At 41.5% G+C, this 23,530-nt stretch overlaps 1 protein-coding gene across 2 annotated transcripts in view; it reads left to right on the plus strand.

Annotated features, from left to right (window-relative positions):
- The first annotated feature begins 402 nt into the window (after positions 1-402).
- Positions 403-23,530, plus strand: part of MAP4K3 (mitogen-activated protein kinase kinase kinase kinase 3) — a 173,654-nt gene continuing 150,526 nt past the window's right edge. For both annotated transcript variants that reach the window (XM_065929388.1, XM_065929390.1), the window contains exon 1: positions 403-759. In XM_065929388.1, the coding sequence (XP_065785460.1) occupies positions 664-759 (96 nt within the window). In that variant the 5' untranslated portion in view covers positions 403-663. The remainder of the gene's footprint in view (positions 760-23,530) is intronic.

Raw genomic sequence — 23,530 nt, forward strand, 5'->3', positions numbered from 1 at the left:
AATTCAAACTACTACCTGCTCAGGATGAGAGCCTAAGGAGGCGACGTCAAACTTTGTCGCTGGGGGAATGACAAGCGAACAGGCGCCCCTGTCGGCCTGTGCCCACCCACGGTCCCGGGGGCAGGCGAGCTTTTCTGGCGCGGCCTGGCTGGCGGCGGCCGCACACTGGTCCGCCACCCCGGGAGGCCGCGGCCGCTTGGGCCGGTAGGGCCCGGCCACCCGCCGGCGCCCGGCAGGCGCGCGGAGCCGGAGCGCGCACGGGGCGGGCTGCGCGCGGGGCCGGGGAGCGCTCCCTCCGGGATCGCGGCTGCGCAGTCGGGCGGGAGCCGGGAAAAGGGGAGGAGGGTGGCGGAGCCGGAGTAAGGGGAGGGGGAGGAGCGGCCAAGGCGGAAGCCATGTTGGAGTTTCACCCCGAGCTAGGGGCTGCGAGCGTCCTCCGCTCCGTGTGGGTGTGACCCGGGATCGGCGCCGCGGCGGGCTGCGGGGGGCGGGGACGGTTAGGCCGGTGGTTGTCGTCCGCGGCGGCGGCCGCAGCGTGGAGCCGGGCAATTGTGACCGCCGGGGGGAGCCGGGGGCCGGCCGCGGCTCCCACTCTCCGTGTGGCCCCCTGAGCGCCCCCCCTCCCCTGGCCGGGAGGGAGGCGGGGGGCACCCGGGGCCCGCCATGAACCCCGGCTTCGATCTGTCCCGCCGGAACCCGCAGGAGGACTTCGAGCTGATTCAGCGCATCGGCAGCGGCACCTACGGCGACGTCTACAAGGTGAGGGCGAGGGGCCGCGCGCCGCCGAGGCCGCGGGGCGCTGACCCGCCGCGGGGAGGGCGGGGGGCGCCGGCGAGCCGGGGCGCCGGAGTCCGCCCAGCCTGTCGGCGCCCGAGAGCGGTGGGGGAGGAGGCGCGGCGGGCGCCCAGGGCTCCGCGGCCGTGCAGCGAACAAAGGGCCAGACGGTTAACCCCGAGACCCCCGCGTCCTTACCTGGATCTGCCCCGGACGCGCGTTTCCCGGGAAGCGCTGATCGGCGGCGGCAGCTCTGCTCTTGACCCCGTTGAGAGGGTCTCCGCGTTTGTTGCTTTGGCAAGGGCAGTGCGACCAGCCGGACGGCAGGGGTTTGGCGTGTGTCAAACCTGCGTGCTCTGCACGGACCCGGGATATTCCGCGCTGGGTTGGCATCAGCTGCCCACCAGGCCCGGCGATGGTCATTACTCTGGGCAGTCTCATCCACCTTTCTTTTCTTAGCATCCGCATACCAGTTTCTTTCCATTTTCCAAGTAATGACTTTCTTTTGTAGAAGGGGTCTGGTTAGCATGACTCCTTTCTCCCTTTCTTTCGAAAGAGCAACTTTTTCTCCAACTAAAATTGGATTGTGATACCTTATTAAACTTGTTTCTGTCAGTGACACAGGATTCAACTCTCTTTTTTTTTTTTTTTAAGTGAATTGAACACTGGAACACTTTTTTTTTTTTTAAGTGACTCGAACACTTAAGGGAGGTACTGGTTTGACAAGGTTAGGATTCAAAGTCCATTAGTAGCATAGCATTCCTGTTGTAGAGGGACCACTTCTAAATGTGGGAGATAAATCATGCTTCCTTGGCCAGCTCAACTCTTGGCCTCGCAGAGGCTGCCAAGAAGAGGACGCTCATGCCAAATGTGGCAGCAGTCTTGATTTGGTTGTGTATCTTCTTACTGGTAACTGAAGTGGAACTCCTCCTGTTTCACATAACACCTGAGGATGCGTAGGGAAACTTAAGTTTACTTTGGAAAGTTGAGTCTTCACTTTGTTTTGCCCACGTCTAAGCAGAAGATTTTTACTTTGACGTCACTTGTAATGCATATGGTAACTTAGATATTCAATACAATGCAGCCAGTATTCTGCAGGAGTCTTGTTTTGTGAATGAGTCGCTTTCCCTTCCCACTCATCTCACCACTTTTCTCCATAGACAGCACGGGTGTCTTGTGTATGCCTACTGTGTATAAGGGCTTCCCAGGTGGCCTAGTGGTCAAGAATCTGCCAGCCTTTGGAGGAGACATAAGAGATGAGGGTTCAATCCCTGGGTGGGGACGATCCCTGAAGTAGACAATGGCAACCCTCTCCAGTATTTTTCCCTGGAGAATCTCATGAACAGAGGAGCTTGGAGGCTCTAGTCCATGGGGTCCCAAAGAGTTGGACACAGCTGAAGAAACTTAGCAGGCTGGCACTGTATATAAGGTACTGTGTCTATGTAAACACTTGGGTCGTAGCACTAAAAGAGGGATAGTCTTCCCAAGTCTTACTTGTTTACATTTTTTGGACAAGAACAACAGTAAACAGCCATTTAACTAACTGTCTTATTGCAATTTCCTTTTGTGCTGCAGAGAAGAGAGGATTAGGATTAGGGCTAGTAGAGCATGTACCGGGGGGGACCTCTTCTCCTCAGGGGGAGTCAGAAGCACTGGGGAGAGGGGATTATGCCAGATAGAAGAAGCATGATCTGGGAAGGCTTGGAGGCCGCAAGGGCAGGGTGAGGATTTGAAAGAAGGCCTGTATGGCCTGAGTAGGCATAGAGGGAGAATGACCCTAGATTGAGCAGGCCTCTTATTAGGTCCTCCGAGGAGGTGGGACTTCTCCCTAGGACAATAAGGAGTCATTGCCGGGTTTTAAGCAGAAGAGTGAATTTAGACTTGGATTTTTACAAGCTTTACCACTGCAGTGTGGAGGGTGGAGATGGGGGACAGAGGTGAAGAGCAGTTAGGAAGCCACTGTAAGAATAACCATTATGTTACTGCTGTGTTTGGAATTTGTAGTGATTGTGAAAGTTCAAGTGAGTGAATTCAGGTAACTTAAGAGTTGGTTAAGGGAAGTCTTGTATTGAGATGAAGAGTTAACTGAAACTTTGCTAATGTGTCAGTCTTAGGTGGCGGTGTGGACAGTAAGTTCTTTATCAGTTCTTTACAAGAATAACTGGCCATGTATTTACTGTGTTTAGAAAAAACAACTGGTAGTTAAGCCACATGATTTAAAAAAAAAAGAAAATTCAGGCCTGTAATTTCCTGGGGACATCTAAGTGCAGTACAGGTATAAGTTGATTAATTTTGTCATCTGTTTAAAGTAATGATAATAGAAGTTAACATTTATAGAGTTACTTGCCAGGCACTGCTCTAAGACTTCGTCCTGTATTAACTTGCCTAATCCTTAAAACAACCCATGGAAGTAGACACTGCTGTTAACTCCATTTTGCAGTAGAAGAAACTAAGGCATGGGGAAGTTGCAGTAACCTGTCAAAGATAGTAAGTGGCCAAGCCAGAAGGTGAATCAGTTTGCTTTAGGGACTGCATTCTTAATTCTTAACTTAATACATGGGCAGATCATGTATTATCAAAGTGAAGACAGAGGCACACAACTTAGTTCAGCATTTAGTTGCAGCTACACTCTGAGTCAGAGAGGATCTTTAGGTAGTAGTTAGTATACCAGTGAGCCAGGCCTCACTGTTTTTGTAGAGTTTTTTTTCTGTTTTTTTTTTTCTGCCAAGTGGACATCATATAATAGATGCTTGATCCCTGCCTGCCAGACTCTTCTAGTACCAGGGACCCAAAGCAGAGAAACTCTACGTGGTTTTTGGCATCATATCCCCAGTTTGCTGAACAACCCAAAGCTTAAACTGTTTGTATTTTTGTCTATACATAATCATGTTCATGCTATAAAGATAACAGATTTTTTTTTTTTTGGTGTTTGTTTTGCTCTTTTGATTTTCCTTGTTTATGCAGATTGTGTTAATTAGAGAGGAGTGCATTAAAGGATTTTTTTTTCAAAACTCAGTAGTTTGCTCCTTAATTTATCAGTGTTTCGGTGCTAAAAATGGAATGATCTGATTAAGTATATAAGTTAGAGGCCTAATTATGTACAGTCATTCTTAGAGGGTTGGTGTTTTAAGGGATTTTTGTTTTGAAAGCTAGAGCCTATGCAGTATAATAATACGCTTATTTTATTTAAGGTGCTGTGTTTTGGTTATAAAGTATTGAGCTAGGATGTGGAAGCAGGGGAAGGAAATGGCAACCCACTCCAGTGTTCTTGCCTAGAGAATCCTGTGGACAGAGTATCCTGTTGGGCTGCTGTCTGTGGGGTCGCACAGAGTTGGACATGACTGAAGTGACTTAGCATGCATGCATGCATTGGAGAAGGAAATGGCAACCCGCTCCAGTGTTCTTGCCTGGAGAATCCCAGGGACAGAGGAGCCTGGTGGGCTGCCGTGTGTGGGGTCGCACAGAGTCGGACATGACTGAAGCGACTTAGCAGCAGCAGCACGATGTGGAAGAGCTGGAATTTATTAGCTCTGTAGCCTTGTAAAATCATTTCGCCTCTCAGAGCTGTTTTAGTTTGAAGGTATTACTACCATCATCTGCCCTTCTGTTTGTAGTGTTAAATAACTTATGTCAGTCAACAAGTTTTAATTGTTTTAAGACCAAAAAAATACAGATAATACATTTCCTCTGCACTATCTTGGGCTTCCCAGGTGATGCTAGTAGTAAAAAACCCACCTACCAGTGTAAGTAGATGTAAGAGACACAGGTTCGATACTGGGTCAGGAGGATCACCTGGAGGAGGGCATGGCAACCTGCTCCAATATTCTTGCCTGGAGAATCCCATGGACAGAGGAGCCTGGCGGACTGCAGTCCATAGGGTCACACAGAGTCAGACACGACTGAAGCGACTTAGCATGCACTGCACTGTCTTAAAGTACATGAACATATAGTTTAAAAAGAACAGTCATAATACTTTTAAATGTCTTATAACTCTGGGTTTTATCTGTCAGGTGAAGTATCTATAGCAAGAGTTACCTAGGGACCTGTGAGTTGACAGCTAAAAGGGGCTCTTTGATTGAGCCTCAGGAAGCCCTTGAAATCCTCTGAAATTAATAGACTTAACATTGTATATTTGTGTGTTTTTCTGGAGAGATGGCTTTTGGTATTATTACGTTTTCAAAGAGGTCCGTGATCCTAAAAAAGAAAAGAATGGAGAGCTGTAGGTTTGTCATTTGAAAGTGATTTCTTGGAGAGGTTAGGTAGTTATATACCATATCACATTACCAACATTCGTTAACATTAATATGATTTCCACATGCATTATGCTGTTTTTCTCAGGTAGTTTTCCTATTTAATTTGTATTTTCCCTACCCTTAGAGTCTTTGTGTGCAGATGTTTTTCTCGATTTACAGCTCGAGAGGATACTAAAGCTGGAGATAGGGTGAGGCAGGGTGATTTTGAAGCACCGGTTTTCATGTGTTCTAAGAGAGCATCTGCGTTCAGTGGCTTTAGCCTGGTCCCTGTGGACACTCCCAGATGCCACCAGCTTGTGCCTTCTCCTGAGTTCTAGCTCCTGTCTCCAGCTGACCTCTTCACAGACTGCATCTTTCTCCAAAGGTGCCTCATAGCCCTCTTTTGTCAAATGCCACAGTATGTCCCCACTCAGGTGGCTAAGTCTTGAAGCCTTGGAATCATCTGTGCCTTCAGACTGGACTTTATAGGTGTTTTCCAAAGTGTGACCAGGATGCTCCAAGGAAAGCAGGACTATGAGTTATACCAAAGACCAGGAAGTCCTACGATTAACAAACCTGGTAAACAATGCTTAACCCAGCAAACTCCAAACTTACTTAACAACGGGATTCTTCTCTGTAATTCCAATTGCTTATCCTTAGAACTAGTGTCTTGTAGAACTTGCTTTGGAAATGTTGGTACTGATCTTATCTATGTGTGTTGGGAAGTCATTCCCTCTGAAGCAGAGGCTGTAGAGAGGCTGAGCTCCAGGGTAGCTTCCATGTGGTGGTCTGTGTAAAGAGTCTCTGAAAGCCGAGGGGAGAATTGAAGACGGGATAGTGAAATCAGGAAATTAATTTGTATGTTCAAGTGTTCAGTGGATTGTGTGTTAACTTGTTCGTAACTGCAATCTTTCAGGCATTCCGGTTAATACCATCAGGCACTCTTTCATTATAGTCAGGATTTGTAAGACCTTTTGTGGAAAACTCAGTTAAGACATGAAGACCTTTAGCATTTAGAAAAGAACAGCTGAAAGAAAATAAAACATGAGTGTCTAGGGTTATGCCCTTTTTTTTACTTTCATGGAGAACAGTGTCAAGAGGGACCAGAGGAAGTAGTCTTAAACTTCAGAAAGATAGAGTGAGGTAAATTAAGGTTGAGTTTTCTCACTTCAGTACTTATTTGAGTTGGAAAGTGACAGTGGAACAGATTGTTGAATAATTTCTGTAGATACAAACAGGTTATCTGACTTTGTTAGGATCTGATTCCCTGAAGAGGTACTTAGCTCCAGAATTCGAAAGTACATCTAATTGTTTTGTATTGAGAATGAATAGTTAGTCATTTTCTCATGAGAGTCCATTTAACATTTGCCCCACATTGAATACCTGTACTATGAAAGGAAAGGTTCTAGGCACTGAGTGTGAAATAGTGAAAAGGATAAGACTTGGTGCTTTATGTACAGGGGCATAAAATGTGAGCCTACTTTTAGCTGTCATAGTTTGAGATCAAAACCGTGTTGATTTCTCCTTTTCTAGCACATGAAATCTCTTACTGGCAGAGAGAGTGTCCTGACACTTCATAAACTGGACAAGCAACCTCTTTATAGCACAGCATAGTGATTTAAGAGTAGTTTCTGGAGTCAGACTACCTGGTTTCACCACCCACTAGCCAATTACCTAATCTTTCTCTCTGTTCCTCAGTTTCCTCAGTTGTAAAATGAAGATGCTTAAAAAAGTATTTGGGACAGTGTGTGTGTGTGCGTGTGCATGTGTGTGTGCCTGTTGCTTAGTCATGGCCAACTCATTGTGACTCCCATGGACTGTAGCCCACCAGGCTCCTCTGTCCATGGAGTTTTCCCAGGCAAGAACACTGGAGTTGGTTGCCATTTCCTCCTCCAGGGGATCATCCCAACCCAGGGATTGAACCTGGGTCTCCTGCAGAGCAAGTGGATTCTTTCAGTTCAGTTCAGTCGCTCAGTCATGTCCGAATCTTTGTGAACCCATGGACTGTAGCACGCCGGATTTCCCTGTCCATCACCAACTCCCAGAGCTTACTCAACCTCATGTCCATTGAGCTGATGATGCCATCCAACTATTTCATCCTCTGTCATCCCCTTCTCCCACCTTCAATCTTTCCCAGCATCAGGGTCTTTTCCAATGAGTCAGTTCTTCCCATCAGATGCCAGAGTATTGGAGTTTCAGCTTCAGCATCAGTCCTTCCAGTGAATATTCAGGACTGATTTCCTTTAGGATTGACTGGTTGGATCTCCTTGCAGTCCAAGGGACTCTCAAGAGTCTTCTCCAACACCACAGTTCAAAAGCAGTTCTTCAGCTCTCAGCTTTCTTTATAGTCCAACTCACATCCATACATGACTACTGGAAAAGCCATAGCTTTGACTGGAGGGACCTTTGTTGGCAAAGTAATGTCTCTGCTTTTTAATATGCTGTCTAGGTTGGTCATAACTTTCCTTCCAGGGAGCAAGCATCTTTTAATTTCATGGCTGCAGTCACTATCTGCAGTGATTTTGGAGCCCCCAAAAATAAAGTCTGTCACTGTTTCCATTGTTTCCCCATCTATTTGCCATGAAGTGATGGGACCAGATGCCATGATCTTAGTTTTCTGAATGTTGAGTTTTAAGCCAACTTTTTCACTCTCTTCTTTCACTTTCATCAAGAGGCTGTTTAGTTCTTCACTTTCTGCCATAAGGGTGGTGTCATCTGTGTATCTGAGGTTATTGATATTTCTCCTGGCAATCTTGATTCTAGCTTGTGTTTCATACAGCCAGGCATTTCACATGATGTACTCTGCATAGAAGTTAAATAAGCAGGGTGACAATATACATCCTTGACACACTCCTTTCTCGATGTGGAACCAGTCTGTTGTTCCATGTTCAGTTCTAACTAGAACCCCATGAACAGTATGAAAAGGTAGATTCTTTACCATCTGAGCTACCAGGGAAGTCCCAAATGGGGCTTCTAATACTGTCACCTGCTGCTGCTGCTGCTAAGTCACTTCAGTCGTGTCCGACTCTGTGCGACCCCATAGACGGCAGCCCACCAGGCTACTCCGTCCATAGGATTTCCCAGGCAAGAGTACTGGAGTGGGGTGCCATTGCCTTCTCCGATACTGTCACCTAATACTCAGTAATTGTTCATTGTCAGTCATAATATTTATTATTGTATGTTGCTGTTTCTCCTGCTGCTGTCTTCCTAACCTACTCTGCTCCTCCTGCTGCTCCTTCAGTGGTTTTGCACTTGCTGTCTGCTTGAAAATTCCCCTCCCCCAATATCTGTGTGGTTTGCTTCTTCGTTTCCCCAGGTGTCAGCTCAAATGTCACCTTTTAATGTGCCCGTTCCCTACGATCCTATAAAAAACAACTCCTCCACACTTCTGTCTTTACCCGGAATGTGTCCAGATTTTGTAGGGCCTGAACTTTGTACAGTAATTTGGGTACCCTCTGAGAAAACAAATACATTATAATAGAATGTTTGGTGTGAGAGTGAGTATTTAGAATTGGAAAAGGCGTCCCAGCAAATGCTGTAACCTTAGAGGCGGGTCCCTCTCTTCTGAGGGCTCTTCAGGCATTTAACCAGAGAGGCTGGGGGGTGCTTCCTGCCACCCCACCCTGCCTCTCCTCCCCACCAGCAACGCTCTCCACGTCCCAGTAGCTCTCAGCACTCTTAGAGGCCCAGGAGAGTGAGGAGATCTGAACTTTTAAGTTTTATTAGCTTTATAAAAAATGCAGCTCTGCTTCTTACTCTCCCTAATTCTCACTGTGGCATATGTCACCTTATATTTATTTGCTTATTGCCCTTCTCTCCGCACTAGGGTGTAAGCCCAAGAAGCTGGTGATTTAGTTTTGTCCACGGCTGTATCCCCAGAATGTATAGAAAAGTGCCTAACATGTATTAGACTCACAGTAAATATTTGTGGACTGAATGAATGAACCAGCATGAGAGAAACCATGTGCTACTACCTAAGTTTAGAGGAAGGAGAACATTATTTCCGGTTTGGAGAAATCACAGCGGGTTTTAAAGTGGAGATGATATCAGGCTTGACCTGCAGTTGTGGCCACAGTGGGTACAAACTGAATTAAACATTATGGGTTATTATTAGGAGCAAGCTAAATCAATAGGTTTAATGTATCTTCTGCATAAGAAGCAGTGTTCATAACTTACATGCATGTAAGAATACTCTTGTCATTTTAAAATAAAGAAATTTAGTAGCTAGTAAAAGAAAATACATGTAGCTGTTAAATACTGGTTTTTGTGTTTTGAAAATATGATTAAGTTGGACTTCAAATCAGGAAGAGGACTTTGTTCACCAGTACCAAAAGACCTTAGATTTGAGAGATGAGTTCATGTTTGTTTTAGCTTTGTTTTTACAGGTTTTTTCTTTTTTTTTTTTGGTGGGAATGCGGCTGGAAGATGCCATGTTTCATTTCCAGCTGCCTTAACCCAAGGCTATAGGTTTCGATTCCTGATACAATGTATTGCCTCCTTTAATCCTTAAAATCTGTTGGAAAAATTTTAGATGTGACCGTAAATTTAGGTATGTCCAAATAAGATGCTTAGTTTGAAGTCGTCTTAGAAACTTGAGATGGTAAAGAAAGTTCTTTCTGTATAAATCATCCATCTTCTGTTCAAAGAATCTTCCCGTCATTACGTAAAATGCACACTTCTTAAAAAAATTGAAGTGCAGTTTCTGTGTAATATATAAATTACAATGTAGTGATCCACAATTTAGAAAGATTATGTGCCGCTGATAGTTTAAATCTCACCTTCAAGACATTGGCCTTTTTGCCTTCTGGCCCCTTAGGAAGAGAAGTTTAGATTGGAGGAGACAGGGAGAGAAGAGGGAATGGCGGGTGCTTTCCAGGTGAGGCATTAGCTGTATAACTATAGGAGTGAAGGTTTAGAGACTGAAAGGAAGGATTGACTAACATGGAAGACCCACGTGCAGGAGCATGGAGAAGTAAAATTTGCTAGGTAAGGCAGGACCAATTTATAAACTTCCAGGTAAAATGGTGTATATAGGAAGTGAGAGGATGTTGGGAGCACTAACGGCTTTTGTGCAATATGTAATAATGTTTACTCGTGCGCAGGATTATTCTGGCAATTTTGATGAGAATGGATCAGAGAGGAAGGGCAGAAATACCTGTTAAATAGAATCTGTTTTAGAATCCTTATGTACTCTTAAAAATAGTTGATAATACCAGAGTTGTTTGTGTTAATTGTATCTATTGCTATTGGCCATATTGGCAATTATACCTGAGGGTTTTTTAAATATTAATTTTTTGAAAAAATAATAAACTTATTGCATGTCAACATAAATGACATTTTCATAAAAAATAACTATTTTCCAAATAAAAAATTTAGTGAAGGGAGTGGCATTGTTATACATTTTGCAAGTCTCTTTAATGTTTTGTTAAATAGAAGACAGCAGATTATCATTGTTCTTTCATTCAGTCTGCTGCTGCTGCTGCTGCTAAGTCGCTCAGTTGTGTCCGACTCTGTGCGACCCCATAGACAGCAGCCCACCAGGCTCCCCCGTCCCTGGGATTCTCCAGGCAAGAACACTGGAGTGGGTTGCCATTCCCTTCTCCCTCATTCAGCCTGTTGGGATATTTTGTTTTGGTTCACATGTAAAGGAAATCTGGTCTCTGGCCCATATTTTTTTGGAAAAGGAGGATATTTTTGAATAGCCTTTTCAGGTAATTGTGGGTATTTTCCTCTGATACTTCTCTACAACTTGACAATTAAAAATTAGTTATAAAGTAGAATCCAAGACCTGCCATTATGGTAAAACACTTAATTGTTGGTCTCTCTTGAATTTTAAACAGATCGTTTTTACGTAAACCATGCATAATTTTTTTTTCTTTCTTTTTATTTTATTTTTTATTTTTTCATTTATTTTTATTAGTTGGAGGCTAATTACTTTACAATATTGTAGTGGTTTTTGTCATACATTGACATGAATCAGCCATGGATTTACATGTATTCCCCATCCCGATCCCCCCCCCTCTGATTTTTTTTTTAACATCATGCATTGTCCACACAAAAATATGGATTCACGACATTATCCAGACCTTCCCAAGGTTGCCACATTTCATTACACAATACCACAAATCATCACTCATCTCATCAGAAAAGGCTTAAAGTATCGATGGTAGATACAAGTTTTCCAAGACTCAGGTTTCTATTTGAAAGTGCTAAATGCATCCCCTGCAACAAAATGTTGGTTTTTTCATTGAACTGACAAATTCATTTCGTTCATGTTCAAGAAAATGTCAGATCTGTAGACAGGAATAATCACAGTCAGTCAGTTGGTCTCTGAAGTAAAAACAGTGTACTGTGGAAAAAGTGGCTAGTCCAGTTTGCAACTCAATCACCAGTGCTGTTCTTGAGCATCGAAACATGTATATTATCTATGGTGAAACAGATCACCAGCCCAGGTGGGATGCATGAGACAAGTGCTCGGGCCTGGTGCACTGGGAGGACCCAGAGGAATTGGGTGGAGAGGGAGGTGGGAGGGGGGATTGGGATGGGGAATACGTGTAACTCTATGGCTGATTCATGTCAATGAATGACAAAACCCACTACAATATTGTAAAGTAATTAGCCTCCAACTAATAAGAATAAATGGAAAAAAAAAATCACCAGTGCTGTTCTTTGAGATGATAACCAGTGTACCTGGAATGTAGAGGTGTTTTATGCATTTTATCAAATAGAATATTAAAATAATAAGTGCTTAAGGGTGAAGATTTAATAAAATTAATAATGATGCTTCCACAAGGGCATTCTTAAATGAAACTAGTTGGTTTGTTTGTTTGTTTGTGTTTTCCTGGTGAGTGCGCAGCAGTGAAGAATACAGTTGACTGCTATATGCTGTGGGGCTGCTGCCTGGATTTGTGCTAAGGCACCGGCAGTTTTGGGCTTCCCTGGTGGCTCAGATGTAAAGAATCCTCCTGCAATGCCTGGGTCAGGAATATCCTCTAGAGAAGGGAATGGCAACCCACTCCAGTATTCTTGCCTAGAGAATTCCGTGGACAGAGGAGCCTGGCAGACTACAGTCTTTGGGGTCATCAAGAGTCGGACAAGACTGAACAACTGACACTTCACCAGCAGTTTTACCATCACTGCTTTTGTACTGTTAGTACAAATGTCACCACAGTGAAAGGGGGCCAGTAGCATTTCAGTATTATTACGAAAATAGTTTTGACTTTTCAGACTCTCAGAAAGAGCTCCCAGGGACTTCCAGGGATTCACAGAACTGTACTAAAGGGTTACATAGAGATCTAAGAGGAAGGTCAATGGTAACGGGTCAGACAAGGCAAACAAGTGAAGAACAGAAAGGAAGAACAGAAAAAAAGCACCTTGGAGAGAAGTTTGACAGGGCTTTGTGGCGAAGTCCAGGGATGGAGAGAGACGATTCAGAGAAGACTTAATTTTAAGCCTCGTTGAGGAGCATGTGGAGAAGGCAGTGGCAACCCACTCCAGTACTGTTGCCGGGAAAATCCTGTGGATGGAGGAGCCTGGTAGGCTGCGGTCCATGGAGTGGCTAGGAGTTGGACACGACTGAGCGACTTCACTTTCCCTTTTCACGTTCACGCATTGGGGAAGGAAATGGCAACCCACTCCAGTGTTCTTGCCTGGAGAATCCCAGGGACGGGGGAGCCTGGTGGGCTGTCGTCTATGGGGTCGCACAGAGTCGGACACGACTGAAGTGACTTAGCAGCAGCAGAGGAACAGGTAATAGGTGTTTTACAATACTTGTTTAAATCAGTTAGTGGGAGAATGGCGTCAGGTTACAGAGACAGTGAAGTTGAGAAGGGGAGCTCTCACAGTTTGAATACTCTATTAGAAAATAGGTATCTGTGAGGTTCCCCCCCCTTATTTTCTGACTGTGGTTACTCTATAAAGAAACAGGAATAATAAAGACTTCCCTTCATTTTTCTGTGCAGAATAACAATTGTTTAGCAGTGTCTTAGGACAAGTGAGGCTGATAAGGGCCAGAACCTTTCTCCCAGCTTACTAAGGGATTAACAGGAGGAGATGCAAAATGTGCCCTACTCAAGAAAAATGCTGCAGATTTGGAGGATAATTGATATAAGGAGTTAGTGAATAGAGCAGTAGAATATGAGCTAGATATTTTTATTCTGGCATAAATTTGAAAAGTTTTTTGTATTCTGATTATAATGTACATTTTTTAAAAGAAAAAAAATAGACAATAAGAAAACTCTAAGAAAATTAAAATGATTGATAAGCTTACTCCCAAGAGACGAATATTCTTAGTATTTTGATGTTTCTTTGTAGACAGATATTTTACAAAACTTGTATGCTGTTGCATATTTTTAAAATTCATTATGGCTTACTTAGAGTGAAATGCTTAGACCTTAAATTTTTCAGTTAGAGGAGTTTTGGCATATATAGTTCTGCAACCCACGCATTTATTAAGGCAGATGGTTTCCTTAACCTCAGGAAATTCTCTTATGTCCCTTCTCAGTCATGCGTCACTGCCCCCCTCAACCATTCCACTCCTGTTCTAAATTCTATCACCATGAAAGCTTTTCTGGAAAGCTCTTCTAGAATGTGATATAAGTGAATCCCAAGTGGATTACCTTGGCACCTTTGACAAAAATCAGTTGACAGTACGTGTAGTATTCTGCACTTTTCTTGTCCCATTGAGCTGTTTGGCTGTGTTTTCAACAATACCTCAGTCTTGCTTGTGCATATGTGCATTCTCCAGGCAAGAATTCTGGAGTGGGTTGCCATGCCGTACTCCTGGAGAATCTTCCCCACCCAGGGATCGAACCCAGGTCTCGCGCATCTCCCTCATTGCAGGCGGATTCTTTACCCGTTGAGCCACCTGGGGACTTACTATAGCTTTATAGAAAGTCTTGAAATCAAGTAGTGATATCTTCCCAGGTGACGCTAGTGGTAAAGAACCCGCATGCCAATGCCAGAGATGAAAGAGATGCATGTTTGATCCCTGGGTCCAGAAGATCCCCTGAAGGAGGGCATGGCAACCCACTCCAGTACTCTTGCCTGGAGAATCCCATGGACAGAGGAGCCTGGCAGGGTACAGTCCATAAGGTCGCAAAGAGCCAGACACGACTAAAGCAACTTAGCATGCACTCACACAGTGAGTCCTTCAGCTTGATCCCCGCTTTTCAAAAGTGTTTTATGTATTCTGGGTCCTTTATTTTTACCATGCAGATTTTAGAGTCAGCATTTCAATGATTTCAAAAGACTTCTGAGATTTTAACTTTTTATTTTGAAGTGATTAAAAACTCACAGGAAGTGGGGGGGGAAAAGGACAAAGAGATCACATGGACCCAACCCCCAGCTTCCCCCAGTGTTGATATTTTTGCCCAACTATAGTGTGTTAGCAAAACCAGGAAGATGGATTGACACAATGCAATTAATTGGACCTTAGTAAATTTCACCCCTTTTTGCATGCACTCATTTTTTCATATCTGTGTCCATAATTCTGTGACATTTTATCCCATATGTAACCTACTGAGATTTTATTGGGATTACGTGGAATCTGCAGTTCAGTTTGTGGAAAATTGAGATCTTAACAGTACTGAGCCCTGTGATCTGTTAATATGGTATCTCTCTCCCTTTATTTAGCTCTCCTTTAGCTTATTAATGTTTGCCTTATTTATAAATTTCATCATTTGCTTTCTCTACTAATACAGTAAAAGCTAGCTATTATGTAATATTTCTTCATAGTGGTGCAGTATGTGTAATGTGAGCCACAGTTTCAGCTTTTATTAAAATCTTCACTGTACTAGTGGTGTCTGACTTCCTTTGATTTAACCTTGAACATTTTTAGCCCTGAGCATATGGACTCTTATTAAAATTGGCAAAATGAAAACAGGGGAAATGAATTTAAAAAGCTGTCCACTAGATTAAAACAAAGTCCTTAGAGCCTTATGTATGAGATGAATTGGTGCATATTTTGCAGAATTAATATTTTGTGCTTATTAAAGGAAAATAAAAGTTTACTTCATCCTTAAGAGAAAAACAAACAACATTGTGCTTGATTGTTTAGAAAATCCTAAAGAATTCTTTCTGATCTTGAGGAGCTTATAATCTGATTAAGGAAACAAATTATGACTAAAATGTATATGTGCTGCCGAAGCAAGCACAAAATTATGCCTGAAATGGAACATCTAAGGAACATTTCTAAGGTGGTATTTGAACAATTAAAAGAACAATAACATGTTTTAAATACTATAGAAAATTCAATTTAAGGGAAAGGTAAGTTGGCGTTAATTTAGTAAGGACTTCCAGGAAGAATGAATCTGACCTGGGAGTCAAAGAAATAACTTAAGTTTTCATTTGTAGAGAGAAAACTTTTCATTTGTGAGTGAAGCCATTCCAAAGGAGTAGGTATGTATAAACATATAACTGTGGGACCTAAGTGAGCAAAGAGGTAATAGACATTCTGACTAAAGTGAGAGTTCATATTTTGAGATGTGATAGATAATGTTTCAGATATCCAAGATAACAGACAAATAAATGCTCGGAAAATGTGCTACTCATTTGAACTACAGTATATTTTCCAAATTCGTTAGGGCCAGTCTTGTCTTTCTAACCATCTTAGGTCACTACTGGATGAGTTTTATTTCTTCCCTTTTCCCTCTGTTGGGCTAAAAGTTATTTTTATACATTTTATTTTTATACTTCTGGTTTAAAATTTCAACGTGGATAATAAGGTTAATGCATCTTTATTCTCTTTCTGGTCAGTACATGGACTTCAGAATGATTCAGCTCAATTACCGCCTTTCTGTTTTGTGTTGTCTGTTAGTTTGGTTCTACACTGCTTTTTTTGTCTCCCAGATGAGTGTTTACTATCATTGCTTTATACATACAGTGCTATTTTACATTCAGCCATATGGTTTTCAGTTTCTTTGCTCACTATTGTGTCTTGGCATCTTACTGTGTCACTCCGGCTTCAGTTTTCTTCCTGTTTGGCATTATTTGGTAGATTGTTATTCCTCCCTCCCCTCTCCCTTCGACTGTGTAAGGTTAAACTCAGTCTCTTTTTTTCAATAAGTGTCACTATTTTTGTCTTAACTTTTATAATGTAGTGTAGTATAGCTAAGTGAGCAATTACTTTCTCTCAGAACTTTGACGGTATTCTATTGTTGATGGTAAGAAGTCTGTTGTCAATTTCTTTTTCCTTGTAGCTTGCTAATAACCAGTGTTTTCTTTCTAATTGATTTTAAGATTTTTTTCTTTGACTCTGGTGTTACACTGATGTTTCTAGATGTGGATTTAAATAAAAATATTTGTTTCATCAGTTCTGGAAAATCCTAAGATGGCATATCTTTGATGATTATTTTTTTCCTATCATTTTTTTCTTTAGAGCTATTGTATACTTTTCTATTTCATCATGTTACATGACATGATGATTTTTCAGCTCTGTATTCTGTCTTATAGTATGGTTCATACCTTTAGTATCTTCGATTGTGTCTATGTCTCATCAGCTACTCAGAATTTCTGTTGCCTTAAAAAAAAAATTATTTGAACTCATGGGAAAATTACAAGAATAATACAAAGAACTCTCTTATACCCTTATCCAGATTCACCAATGGTTAACACTTGGCCACATTTGCATTGCCATTTTTTTTTCCTCTCTCTCTATATATATATGTATATATATGTATGCACACATATTATTGGGTTGGCCAAAAAAAGAAGTTCATTTGGGTTCTTCCATAGCATCCTAAGCAAATACCTGAACGAACATTTTGGCTCACCCAGTATTTTTCTGTGAACCATTTGAGAGTAAATTACAGGCATCATGCTCCTTTATGTATATACAACTCATATTATTTCTCACATATTTTCACTTAAACCACAAGGTCAGACTTTTAATTTAATACTACTATCTGATCTGTAGACCTTATTCAGAATTCGTCAGTAGTCTTAATAATGTCCGTAAGAGCATTTTGCCTGCTAGTTTAGAAACTGCTTTTAGTTTTCAAGACTTTCCAGTCTCTCCTTATCTAGAATAGTTTTTCAGCCTTTCTTTGTTTTCCTAGACACTGACATTTCTGAAGAGTATGTGTCATTTATTTTGTAGAATGTCCTTCATTTTTGGAGTGTCTGGTGTTTCCTTTTGGTTAAATCAGGTTACACATTTTGGGCAGAAAAGTGTGTAAGTGATGATGTGTACTCAGTGAATCATACCAGGAGGCACATGATGTTGATTTGTCCCTTTATTAATGTTAGTTTTGATCATTTGATTAACAAGGGTCTGCCAGATTTCACTGCTACAAAGTTAACTATTTTTTTCTTTTTGTAGTTAATAAGTAATTTGTGGGGAGATACTGTGAGACTGTATAATACCTTCTTTTTCATCTAACTTACACACATTAGTTTTAGCTTCCATTGATGATTCTTACTCGAACTATTATTACGATGGTTGCAAAATAGTGGTGCTCTAGCTCCATTACTTTCTTCTGTCTTTATTGGTTGACGCTCTGTGGTGATGAAGAGCTTTTGCTCTGCTTCGTCTCTTAGTCGTGCCCGACTCTCTGCAACTCCGTGGACTGTGGCCCGCCAGACTCCTGTCCGTTTGCGTCTCCATTTATTTATTTTTGGACTTAAAGATTCTTATTTATTGAGTTCTAATTAATCACTATCTCTTATTTTGATGGTCAAACTATTTAAGCCTTGGTTATTTAGATTCTGTCTTAGTCAGCTCCAGCTGCAAAAACAAAATACCATAGACTGGATGACTTAAACAACAGAAATTTACTTTGTCACGGCTCTGAAGACTAGAAGTCTAGGTCAGGGTGTGCCAGCTCAGTTGGTTTCTGGTGAGGGCTCCGTTCTTGGTTTGTGGATGGCCCTCCTCTGCTGTCTTGCTGTGTGCTTACATGGCAGAGAGAAAGCGAAGCTCTCTTTATCTCTTCTTCTAAGGGCACCGGTGCCCGGTGAGGGCCCCCAGTCTCATTACCTCATCTAAACCTAATTATCTGCCCAAGGCCCTGTCTCCAGACACCATCACATGGAGATTAGGGTTTCAGCATATGAATTGGGGGGAGGGGACAGTTCAGTCCAGAGCAGATTCAGTTGCTTTAATAATTATATTTCGAGAAGCTCTGTTTTATTATTTTTTTCAAGTCTGTTTATTCTTTTTTGCATAGTTTCTTGTTCTTAGGGTTTTGACCCCTTCTTATCTTAACATACTTACTAACATTTCTTTTTCAGATTACTGTCCTGCTTTTCAGATTTGGGGTGGGGGTGATGTTGAGCTTTCTGTGTATTGGTTTGTTGTGTTTGTTGATTCTCCCTTGTGGTGAATTTTTATTTTAATTTTTAATTCATCTGAAATTTCTGTGAGAATCTTTTGTGGCTCAAGTTATATGGGAATGTCCTTCCAAAATAGTTTTGCTTTCACTCCTACTGGGAACTTCATGAGTCTCATTGGTCTGGAACTAACCTTTATGTTAAATGCTCAGTTTGGAATTTCTCATACTTTATGTGTAATGCAGCTTTGAACTCCAGGCCCAAATGAGTAGCAGGCTCTTGGTTTTGAATTCTGAAGGGGCTTTTTTTTTTCCTCCCTGCTATAAACATCTGTGGACAGAGATTTTTGTGTGGACATAACTTTTCAACTCTTTTGGGCAAATACCGAGGAGTGTAATTGCTGAATTGTGTGGTGAGACTATGTTTAGCTTTGTGGAAAAACTGTCAAACTTGCTTCCAGAGTGACTATACCATTTTGTATTCCAGGCAGCAATGAGTCCTGCTCCTGTTGCTCCCCAGCCTCGCCAGCATTTGGTGGTGTCTGTCTTTTGGATTTTGGCTAGCTTCATAGGCCTGTAGTGTGGTTATCTTATTTAATTTGCAGTTCCCTGGGACCTTGATCATCTTTTCATGTGCTTGTTTGTCATCTGTATATCTTGTTTGGTGAGGTGTCTGTTCAGGTCTTTTTGTCTTTTTAAAAATTGGATTGTTTGTCTTCTAACAGTTTTAAGAGTTCTTTGTATATTGTAGGTACAACCCCTATATCAGATATATGTATTGCAGTTATTTTCTCCCGTCTGTGGCTTGTCTTTTCATTTCTTCACAGTGTCTTTAGCAGAGCAGAAGTTTTTAATTTAGTGAAGTCCAGCTTACTGATTATTTCATTGATCATGCCTTTGGTGTTATTTAAAAACCCATTGCCAAACCCAAACCATGGTCACCTAAATTTTCTCTTCCAGAACTTCTTTAGTTTTGCATTTGACATTTAGGTCAATTTGATCTATTTGAAATAGTTAATTTTTGTGAGAGATGTTAAGATCTGTGTCTAGATTTTTTTTTTGGGGGGGGGGCATGTGGATGTCAGGTTGTTTGAATACCCTTTGTTAAAAAGATCATCCTTTTTCCATCTAATTACCGTTATTCCTTTGACAAAGGTGACTTGACTGTATCTGTTTGGGTCTATTTTGGGATTCTTGTATTAGCTTACTAGGGATGTCAAAATAGAGTATCATAGACTGGATGTCTTAAAGAACAGAAACTTATTTTCTTGGAGTTCCTACTAGCTCTGGAGGCTAGAAGTTCTGAGATCAAGGATTTTTAGCAGAGTTAGTTTCTTCTAAGGCCTTTCTTCTTGTCTTATATAAATGACTGTCTTCTCCTGGTGTCTTCACGTGGTCTTCCCTCTGTAACTGTCTGTGTTCACACAGGGGTAGTTTGAGATAATTAGAGTGGTATCCAGTACTTTGGAGTCAGATATAGCATAGAATAGGGTTTCCCTGGTGGCACTAGTGGTAAAGAGCCTGCCTGCCAGTGCAAGAGACATAAGAGAGACAGGTTCGATCCCTGGGTCAGGAAGATCCCCTGGAGGAGGGCATAGCAACCCACTCCAGTGTTCTTGTCTAGAGAATCCTGTGGACAGAAGAGCCTGGTGGGCTGCAGTCCATAGTGTTGCAAAGAGTCAGACACGACTGAAGCGACTTAGCATGCACCGCACACATAGCATACAACTAGGGGAAGTAAGGACTGGGAGTTCATTGGATCCGGTTAGGAGAATGTAGTTGCTGTCTGCAGAGTTGTTTTCTGGAGTGTTTAGAGTGGTTGGCAAAATATCCTGTTTACAGGTGATTCAGAAAATAAGAGAAGATGGTGACATCTTTTGTAGTCTTGTTGAGGAGTTTGATCATGTTACTTCCTCCTAATGCCATATCGTTTATATCCTTCTCTAAGTGTTTTCCCCAGGGGTACTTACTGAGCATCTCTGCTGAACTCTCTACCATGGCTGATGCAGAAGATGTGAGTCCTCTTCTCAGGGAGGTGGCAGGGTAGATATGGGCATGTGTGTGTGTGCACGCTCAGTCGTGTCAAACTCTTTGTGACCCCATGGACTGTAGCCTGCCTGGCCCCTCTGTTCATGGGATTTTCCAGGCAAGAGTACTGGAGTGGTTTACTGTTTCCTACTCCAGGGTATGGATGTACTATGTAATTTAATTCCAGCATTAACATGGAACATTTTTTTTTATTATTTATTGAATTATGTGATTCTTGATAGACTTACAGAAGATTAGAAAACGGTTGTAACTTTCTAGAAGAAACAGAATGAAAGTTGGTCTCTAAAATGTGCTTTAGATTTAATAGGTGATGTGAAACAACATTGCAGTTGAAATGAATATTGGAAAATGAAGACCAGATTGAGGGTGGGGGGTAAGCAAGAAGGGATCATGCAGGAAATAGGTCAAACTGCATCAAACGAGAATAATGGGGAATATTGGATATTAATGAGAGCAGTAATTATAATAATAGCAAACAGCATTTATGGAGTACTCACTAAGTCCTAGGCATGGTTCTGTGCAAACAGTCCAAGAATGAATGATAATAATGTGAATTAGATTAATGACACGGGAAGTTTGGGGCATAGGTAGCCTGAAGAGATGGGAAACTTGAATAAAGCACGCTGTATAGTTGGAGTTTGGACAGATTGATTGAGATAATCAGTTTAAGTGGAAAGATGTTGTGTCATCTCCTCCCCCTTCCCCCCAAGTGGTAGACTAGCAGAACTGAAGGGACCAGGGGGGAGATGTGGTAAAGAAAGAAAAAGTGAATGTGACAATGAGATTTCTTCAGTAATGGGAGCCAAGAGAAAGGACATCTTTTGCTTAGAGGTTTCAAATGAAGAAGAGCCCTCATTTAACTTCCTCCTCATTTTTAAAAATGTTCAAAGGATTCAGGATTCATGGTTTCAGTCTTTATTTTGAGCTGTCACATTTGAGGGAGGGAGTGAAATATGCCATGAAAGACCTGTGCCATAATATACATGTATGTGAAAGTTACGGTATTTAGGGAAAGTTTTGGTATTACAGGTTCCTGAATATGTTCTAGTTGAAACATCCAAGACTAATGGAAAGATCGTGAGAAATGACCCACCATTGTTGTAATCAAAGGTTTCTTTCAACACCTGTGCACTCTTAAAATCCTTTTTTGGATTCCTGTTTTCCTTCCAGGACCTCAGGAGTTGGTGGCTTATGATCTCCCAGTGTCCCTACATGGGAGGCTTCACACCGCTCTCCCACCACAACATCCGTAAGGTGACAGAGTCCATGAAAGGTGGAGAACATTGAGGGTGCCAGTGATGGGAAACTCAGGTGGACTGTCCCCATCCCCGCTCCTCCACCTTTCCTCTCTTTAATGAAAACTCAAACCCCAGACCTTTAAAGAGGGTTGAATAGAGACTATAAAGCCTTTTACAGAAACAGGCCACACACAGAGCTATGTTTACTTTTTGTATGCCTTTCAGCTTGAGCAGTCATAGGTCAACCAGTCATTGTCATTTTTATTTCATAATCATTATGTTGACATTTTTCTTTGGGGTTCTCATGTTTCTAGTTAGTGCTTTGATGTTCATCTGCTTCACTACTGGAGTCTGCTAATCGCATACGATGTTTTAATTTGGAATGTTGAGGGTTTTTTTGCTGTTTTTTCCCTAAAGTAAACTGTGGTTACATGAGGCTTTACAGACTTTTTTCTTTCAAAAAACCAAAATTGAAGGTTACTGTTAATTACTGGGCAGAGTTGCTATTTTTACAGTAGGTTCATATTGAGATTTCCTTGGCTGTTTCTATCATGTTATAGTATTTGGATTAAATTTTAAAGAACATTTCTATAATTACATAACCTGTATTGTTTTATAATAAGTGATCATATAAAAGGTATAAAATTTAAATCTGTGTTTTATAAGACTTTAGACAAAGTATTCTAAAAATATAATTTAACTTATTTTGGTGGGTTTTAGAAAACTCTGGAAACCAAACTTATTTTATATGGCAGCAAAAGGGTCTAGTTTTTTTTTTAGCAGCATTATTTGTAAAAGTTATTAATTTACCTGATATGATCAGCTGTTTTAGGAGATAAATACCTTTTTGTTTATCTGGACAAGGCTTAAACTCACCTTTTTACACTCATACCATTTTTAAAATTTAGTTTATCTTTTAATTCTTTGGCTTAATTGATATATTTTTTTAAACTTATTTTAGACTATTTTTAGATTTTAAAAAGTTACAAAAATAGTAGAGAGTTTCTGTAAACTCCTCTCCCATTTTCCCCTTTTGTTAACATCTCACACGACCATGGTACATTTGTCACAACTATAAGAACCAACTTTGGTTCATCACTGTTAACTGAACGTTACCTCTTATTTGGATTTCACTGGCTTTCCCCTAACTTCTCTTCTGTACCAGGCTTCCATTCAGGATGCCACCTTATATTTTGTCATTGTGTTTCCCAGACTTTGTTTGTGATGACCTTTACAGTTTTGAGGAGTGCTGATCAGGTATTTTGTAGTGTGTGTCTCTGTTTAGTTGTATCTAATGATTTTCTCATGGTTAGACTGGAGTATGAATTATTGGGGAGGATGAAATACCCATGCTATTAATTTGACTTATCACTGGTGATGTTAACCTTGATCACCTGGCCTTGGTGATGTTTTCCAGGTTTCCTCATTGTAAGTCACTTCCCACTTTATCATGTTGCGCTGTCTGAAAGCAAATCATTAAACATAGCCCCAACTTAGAGGGTGACTAGTTAAACCTCATCTTTGTGGGAGAGGAGTAGCTCCGTAAATTACTTGGAGCTTTTCTGTATGGAGATTTGTATCTTTGCCCCTCAGTTATTTTGTATATCAGTGTGTATTTATCAGTACTTATTTTATATTGTGGATTCTAATCCAGTGCTCAGATTGCTCACGTTGTTCCAGCATGGTCATTGGGAGCTCCTTCAGGTTGTCTCCTGTGTCCCTTTGATGTGTCCCTATCATTTGGTTTTTAATACTTCCTTACTCCTGGCAATATAAAGTGCTTCAGGCTTATCATGTATATTCCCTGCCCCAACCTTATGATGAGGCATTTCTTCAAGGACCCCAGATTCTTTATGTTGAAGAGTACTGTGAGAAACCAAGATCTGGGTTATGGGAGTACTTGTTCTTACTGGTGTATCACGTCTTCTAGGCCTCCTTCTAGATGGATCTAGGAGATATATATTTATAT

This window comes from Muntiacus reevesi, chromosome 3 (assembly GCF_963930625.1).
Source record: "Muntiacus reevesi chromosome 3, mMunRee1.1, whole genome shotgun sequence".
NCBI lineage: Eukaryota > Metazoa > Chordata > Mammalia > Artiodactyla > Cervidae > Muntiacus > Muntiacus reevesi.